A 7,938-nucleotide genomic window follows, 5' to 3' on the forward strand; every position below is an offset into this window, starting at 1 on the left:
GGTGGCGGGGAGGAGGCAGAAATCCTCAATAAATAAAAAAATTAAAAAAAAATCTTTGTTATGTTGTGGTCCCCAAGCATCCAGAGTAGACTTAACGCCCAAGCAAATGAGTCTTTCTCTCTCTCTCTCAACAAAGTCCTTCCCCATCATGAATAAATTGCAAATATTCCTGTGAATTCTCTAAGATTGTTAATTAAAATCTACTTGATTTAAAAAAAAAAAACCCCAACCTCCCCCCCCCAAAAAAATGGAATAACTACCTGAATCTTATCAGATCACCATGGAGTAAAGTTAGAATTTAACAACAATTCCACTCCCTGAAAGCCTACAAATTCATAGAAACTGAACAGTCAACTACTGAACCACCCCTGGGTCAAGGAAGAATTAAACAAAGAAATTAAAGTCTTCGTTGAATCCAACGAAAATAACGACACAACATATCCAAACCTATGGAACACTATGAAAGCAGTGCTAAGAGGAAAGTTCATAGCACTAAGTGTCCACATAAAGAAAACGGAGAAATCCCACATTAGAGACTTAACAGCACACCTGAAAGCTCTAGAAAGAAAAGAAGCAGACTCTCCCAGGAGGAGTAGAAGACTGGAAATAATCAAACTGAGGGCTGAAATCAACAAAATAGAAACACAGAAAACAATCCAAAGGATCAATGAAACAAAGAGCTGGTTCTTTGAGAAAATCAACAAGATTGACAAACCCCTATTCAATCTAATCAAAAGGAAGAGAGAGAACACTCAAATTAATAAGATCAGAAATAAAATGGGACATAAAAGTGAAACTGAGGAAATTCAGAGAATCATTAGGTCTTACTCCAAAAGCCTGTATGCCACAAAATAGGAAAATTTAAAAGAAATAGATATTTTTTAGATAAATACCATATACCAAAATTAAATCAAGACCAGGTAAACAATTTAAATAGACCTATAAGTCGCGAGGAAATAGAAACTGTCATCAAAAACCACCCAACCAAAAAAGCCCTGGACCAGATGGTTTTAGTGCAGAATTCTACCAGAACTTCCAAGAAGAGTTAATACCTATACTCCTCAATGTGTTTCACATAATAGAAAGAAAGAGTCCTTGCCAAGCTCTTTTTATGAGGCTATAGTTATCCTGATACCAAAACCACACAAAGACTCAACAAAGAAAGAGAATTACAGACCAAACTCACTCATGAACATCGATGCAAAAATTCTCAATAAAATGCTGGCAAATCGAATCCAAGAACACATAAAAAAAATCATCCATTATGATTAAGTAGGCTTCATTCCAGGAATGCAGGGGTGGTTCAACATACGAAAATCTATCAATGTAATCCATCATATAAATAAACTGAAAGAAAAAAAACATACGATCATTTCATTAGATGCTGAAAAAGCATTTGACAAAATTCAACATCCCTTTATTATAAAGGTCTTGAAGAGATTATAATAAAAGCTACTTACAGCAAGCTGACAGCTAACATCAAATTAAATGGAGAAAAACTCAAAGCAATTCCACTAAAATCAGGAACAAGACAAGGCTGTCCATTCTCTCCATATCTCTTAAATATAGTGCTTGACGTTCTAGTAATAGCAATAAGACAATATAAGAAGATAAAGGGGATTCCAATTGGAAAGAAAGAAGTCAAACTTTTGTTATTTGCAGATGATATGATAGTGTACATAAGTGACCCCAAAAACTCTACCAAAGAACTCCTACAGCTGATAAATACCTTCAGTGATGTGGCAGGATATAAGATCCGCTTATAAAATCAGTAGCCCTTCTATACACAAAGGATATGGAAGCAGAGAGGGAAATCAGAGAAGCATCACCTTTCACAATACCCACAAATAGCATAAAATATCTTGGGTTAACTCTGACCAAGGAAGTGAAAGATCTATTTGACAAGAACTTTAAGTCTTTGAAGAAAGAAATTGAAGAGGATACCAGAAAATGGAAGGATCTCCCATGCTCTTGGATTGGTAGGATCAACAAAGTAAAAATGGCAATTCTACCAAAGGTAATCTATAGATTCAATGCAATCCCCATCACAATCCCCATCAAAATCCCAACAAAATTCTTCACAGACCTTGAGAGAACAATAATCAACTTTATATGGAAAAGCAAAAAACCCAGGATAGCCAAAACAGTCTTATACAATAAAGGATCTTCTGGAGGCATTACCATCCCTGACTTCAAACTCTATTACAGAGCTACAGTAATGAAAACAGCTTGGTATTGGCATAAAAAACAGAGATGTTGGCCAATGGAATCGAATTGAAGACTCAGATATTAATCCACACAACTATAAACACCTGATTTTTGACAAAGAAGCTAAAATTATACAATGGAAGAAAGAAAGCATCTTTAACAAATGGTGCTGGCATAACTGGGTGTCAACCTGTAAAAGAATAAAAATAGGTCCATATCTATCACCATGCACAAAACTCAAGTCTAAATGGATTAAAAACCTCAATATAAATCTGACCACACTGAACCTGATAGAAGAGAAAGTGGGAAGTAGCCTGCAATACATGGGCACAGGAGACCACTTCCTATGTATAACCTCCATAGCACAAACAATAAGAGCAAAAATGAATAAATGGGACCTTCTAAAACTGAGAAGCTTCTGTAAAGCAAAGAACACAGTCATTAAGACAAAAAGGCAACCTTCTGAATGGGAGAAGATTTTCACCAACTCCACATCAGACAAAGGTCTGATCTCCCAAATACATAAAGAACTCAAGAAGCTAGACATTAAAATTCTTAATGACCAATTAAGAATGGGGTATTGAACTGAACAGAGAATTGTCAACAGAAGAATTTCAAATGGCCAAAAGATACTTAAGGACATGTTCACCTTCCTTAGCTATCAGGGAAACACAAATCAAAACAACTTTGAGATACTATCTTATACCTGTCAGAATGGCTAAAATCAAAAACACCAATGATAAACTATGCTGGAAAAGATATGGAGTAAGGGGAACACTCATCTTTTGCTGGTGGGAATACAAACTCATGCAACTACTTTGGAAATCAGTGTGGCAGTTTCTCAGAAAGTGGGAGTCAACCTACCTCAGGAACCAGCAATACCATTCAATCATTCTACAAAATCATTTGTTCAACTATGTTCATAGCATCATTATTTGTAATAGCCAGAACCTGGAAACAACCTAGATGTCCCTCAATGAAAGAATGGATAAAGAAAGTGTGGCACATCTACTACTCAGCGGTAAAAACAATGACATCTTTAATTTTGCATGCAAATGGATGGAAATAAAAATACTATCCTGAGTGAGTTAATCCAGACCCAAAAATACGAATATGGTATGTACTAATTCATTAGTGGATTCTAGCCATAAACAAAGGACATTGAGCCTATAGTTAGTGATCCTAGAAAAGCTAAGTAATTAGATAAACCAAAAAAAAAAACCCATATATAGATCTTTCTGGAAATTGGAAGCAAACAAGATCACCAGGCAAAAGTTGGAAGCATGGGGGTAGGGGTGGGGTGGGGTGGGGTAGGGAGAAAGGAGGAGGGGGAGGGTCTCAATGAGGGATTGTACATATTGGGTTGCCCTGGAAAGTCTGTGTAGGCATTGTCTTGATTGCCTTAATTAATATGGAAGACCTTCCCTAAATGTGGGTAGTAGCCAGACCTGGAAGAAGGAAAGCTTTTTGTTTACTTGGTTTTCACTCTGGCTGACAAATTCATCTATCTAATTACTCTTACCATTGCTATTTCCTTCTGTGGTATTAGTACAAGCTTCTTCAGCCTTTCAATGTGTACTGAAGAGAAAGAATCTACCAGATTCTTGGCATAAGATTGTATTGTTGTAGTACTTAGACACCTGGATTGGGGAACAACTATATTCTTGGCTTCTCCAATAGAAACAGCCATTTTTGGACCATTCTGATTGTATTGCATGTGGTAATCTAATAAATCCATATATATATATATATATATATATATATATATATATATATATATATATATATATTCATTCTATCAATTTTGTTCTTCTAGAGAACATTACCATGTACACCAAAGGCAGAATTCTGAGCTAAGGGATAGTCACAAGGTGCTAAATGGAATTTTTCATGCCTTTTAAAGTATGAACATAAATGTGTGGCTTCTTGCCCCAGAAAGCCTCTTTCCATCTGGATCCAGTCCCTACCATCCATGTATAAAGCAAAGTAAATAACATGTCAGGGAGAAATAGCAGAGTCCCAAGGATACTGGGATTAGTATCTCTCTTTGGTTTTATAGTGGACTAATGCAACATACTGACCTCTTTGCCAACATCTTTGACATCTGGGTGTACTGGGAGAGAAATGCTTTGGGAACTGCAGATGTGTGCTGTGAGGGTCACTCACCTGAATGTAAATAGGGTCCCCATGTCCAACATTGACAGAAGCTCTGCTTTTGACTTGGGGAAAGAGAGTCGGTATCGCAGTGTCTCGAATGCGGGGACAATCATCGCTTTCTTCGTGTTGGCAAGGTCAAGCTGGATGACAGACTTCCTGAAAGAGATGCAAAGAGAGATATAAGGTGCCTTTGATGTCAGGTCAAGCCTCTTCCTTGTGAGGATAAGCTGATGATCAGTCCAGGAAGGTTAAGCAACTGTTCAAATGCCTCATACAGAGCACAGAGAGGAACTGACAGATTATCATTGCTAACCGAGAGCACACTAAATGGTAGAGGCTGGGTCTACTGCCCACAAAATTGCAGTGTGCTACTATCACAGCCAGGAATAGAAGGGGGAAATCTCAAAGGACCTATGTCTACCTCTTCTACAACACTGCAAGTCATAGAAGACCAGGGATACAAAGCCAATGAGAGGAAAGACCACCCATGACCCCTCAACTCTGGGATGACCCTGATCCTGAACCTGCAAAGTACATGGCCAGCACCAGTCAACATAAGTCAGAAGGCTGATGGATTACATGGAAGAGTTCTCCAACTTCATTGACTCCTCAGAACCTGGCTCCTGCCCCCGAGTTGGACTGTTGGCTACCAGTTCCAACACTATCTCTTGGAAAAGACGAAAGGCTCAGAGATAGCAGTATAGCATGATACTTTTAAGAAATACAAACTGCATTTGAATTCTGGCAATGTTACTTTGAGTCTTGTCCTGGTCAAATAACTGAGCTCAGTTTCTGACAGACTTCCTGTACTACCTCACGTTTCTCCTGCCCAGAATTGTGACAATAATGCCTGCCTATTGTAGATGAGGTAATATCACACCAAGCAGTACACATGGCAGGATGCAAGTATGCAGTGGTAAATAGAAAGTATCATCTGCAGTCTTGTCATTATTCTGTGGCCTGATCTACTTTTGGCTATGATCTTAGTACTTCATTTTGTATGTAGTCACACCACTGACCTAGGATCTTGATGCACTCATGGACCTTCTGCGTCTATTTCTACAATAGAAAAAACAGTTGAAAGGCTTGAGGGAATGGCAGACACTGGAAGGCATCTTGAAAAATCCTGGGAGAAGCAGCCTTCATAGCCATGTGAAGCCACTTCACTTAACAAAACTTGGAGTCTGAACTTAAAGCCTGGACTAGATAAGATGTTCAAAGAGAAGTCACATGCTGTTTTAGTCACTGGGTTAACCTGGTCCAAGGCAGAGCAGAACAGGGCCACAGGCTGAGAAGCATATAGTCAGGACTTTATAACAATTAATGGTGATGAAGACTATGGACCAGGACAGATAAGGACAGATTTCTGAGATCATCATTTTAGTCTTATGAGACTTTGGTGAATAGATAAGAGGTGCTCAAGAAGTAGCCTGGAAGCTCTTCTTGGAATCCCTTGAATATCACTATATTAAGTTCTTATAATTACAGTGATTCACCCCACATCACTACTACAGAGGTTTATAAAGGATGACAGAAGACAGATGTTTGTAAACTATCCTCAGCAAGTCTGAGAGTCATGGGTGTCAGTCAGTCTGTCTTGGCCTGCATTCTTCTCCCCCTTGTTTGTCTGAACAAGTTGTCAAATATCTACAGTTCCTTCCTCTGTGGCCAGATACCTAGAATCAGGCTTTTGTATTAAACCTACATGATATACACAGTTGAGCCTAAAAAAGGTATGGACCTACTTATCTACTTTAGATATGAAATAATAATCTAAGTCTAAAGAATATTCTTGGGTCCCTGGGACTCTAGGACATAAAAATGTTGGGGGATAGAGTAGCTTGAATGTAATTGACCGCAATAAGCTCACTAAAAGTGGCACTATTAGGAAGTGTAGCTTGGTTGGAGTAGGTGTGGCCATGTTGGAAGAAGTGTGTCACTGTTGTAGCAGGGTTTGAGGTCTGCTATGCCCAAGATATGCCCAGTGTCTCAATTCACTTTCTGTTACCTGCAGATGAAGATGTATTAACTCTCAGCTCCTTCTTCAGCACCATGTCTGCCTGCATGCATCCATATCCGGCCATGATAATGGACTAAACCTCTGAAACTATAAGCCACCCAATTAAACATTTTCACTTATAAAAGTTGCTGTGGTCATAGTATCTCTTCATAGCAAAAGAAACCCTAAGACACGAGATATTGTTACTTAGTCAGTGGTCACTGTACATCCACGCATCACGTGCCAGCTACTCAGAAGTTTCTCAACCACCTTCTTGGGCTCTCTGCAGGGCCTCTACTCCCTGCATACTGCCTCTTTCTTCCTATCCCACCCAACTTTCATCCAGAACCCTCTCCACTTTGGCCCCACTGTCCTATTTCGACACATAAATCACCCAGCCCAGCCTGTCTGGGCACTGGGTCGGAATCCTCAGGGCACCCAAGCGGGCGAGAGTTCCTTTGTTTCTATAGCCTGCCTGCACCAAGCAAGGTAGGCACTTTGTTTACAAGCTACCCAACCAGCACGGAGACCTGATCTCTCAGCACCAGGAGAGCCAACATTGGGGAGAGCCATCATTGAGCACGGAGATCTGATCTTGGCAACAGGAGAGCCATCACTGGGGAGAGCCAGCACTGGGAAGGTACATCAGTAGGCAAGGAGACCTGATCCGGTAAAAGAAGATCCATAAGGGAGCATTTGGAAGAAGAGATGGGCAGACGCCAATGCAAGAATTCACCCTACATGCTGAAATGCAACATGAAGCCACCAGAAACCAGCGACTTCACAACGGGAGGACATGAACACCTTAATCAAGAAGAAGTAGAAAAGATAAACTTCATGAAAGTGATTGACGCCCTTAAACAGCATGTAAAAAAACCCCTTACAGAAATGGATGAGAAATATAACAGAAAGTTTGAAGAATTGAATAAATCAGTGAATGATACCCCAGAAAACCAAGGAAAAACAATCAAACAGATAATGGAAACAGTTCAAGACTTGAAAACTGAAATGGAGGCAAAGAAGAAAACACAAACAGAGGGCCGGCTGGACATGGAAAATTTAAGTAAACAAACAGAGTCTACAGAAACAAGCATAACCAACAGAATACAAGAGTTAGAAGAAAGAATCTCAGATTCGGAAGATACCATAGAGAAAATAAACACACCGATCAAAGAAAACAGCAAGTCCAAAAAAACTCTCATCACAAAACATTCAGGAAATACGGGACACAATAAAAAGACCAAACCTAAGAATAATTGGAGGAGAAAAAGGAGAAGTGCAGTTGAATAGTCCAGAAAATATATTTAATAAAATTATAGAAGAAAACTTTCCCAACCTAAAGAAAGATATACCTATGAAGGTTCAAGAAACATACAGAAGAGTGAATAGGCTGGATCAAAAAAAAAACAAAAAACAAACATCCCCTCGCCATATAATAATCAAAACACAAAGCATACAGAAAAAGGAAAGAATTTTAAGAGCTGGAAAGGAAAAAGGCCAAGTTACTTATAAAGGTAAACCGATCAGACTTACACCTGACTTCTCCATGGAAACAATGAAAGCCAGAAGGTCCT

At 39.1% G+C, this 7,938-nt stretch overlaps 1 protein-coding gene across 5 annotated transcripts in view; it reads right to left on the reverse strand.

Moving 5' to 3' along the window:
* The window catches only part of Large1 (LARGE xylosyl- and glucuronyltransferase 1), a 573,700-nt gene that overhangs the window by 18,480 nt on the left and 547,282 nt on the right, over positions 1–7,938 (reverse strand). For all 5 annotated transcript variants that reach the window (XM_026777408.1, XM_026777405.1, XM_026777407.1 and 2 more), the window contains one exon: positions 4,375–4,521. In XM_026777408.1, the coding sequence (XP_026633209.1) occupies positions 4,375–4,521 (147 nt within the window). The remainder of the gene's footprint in view (positions 1–4,374; positions 4,522–7,938) is intronic.

This window comes from Microtus ochrogaster, unplaced genomic scaffold (assembly GCF_000317375.1).
Source record: "Microtus ochrogaster isolate Prairie Vole_2 unplaced genomic scaffold, MicOch1.0 UNK63, whole genome shotgun sequence".
In the NCBI taxonomy this organism is placed as follows: Eukaryota; Metazoa; Chordata; class Mammalia; order Rodentia; family Cricetidae; genus Microtus; species Microtus ochrogaster.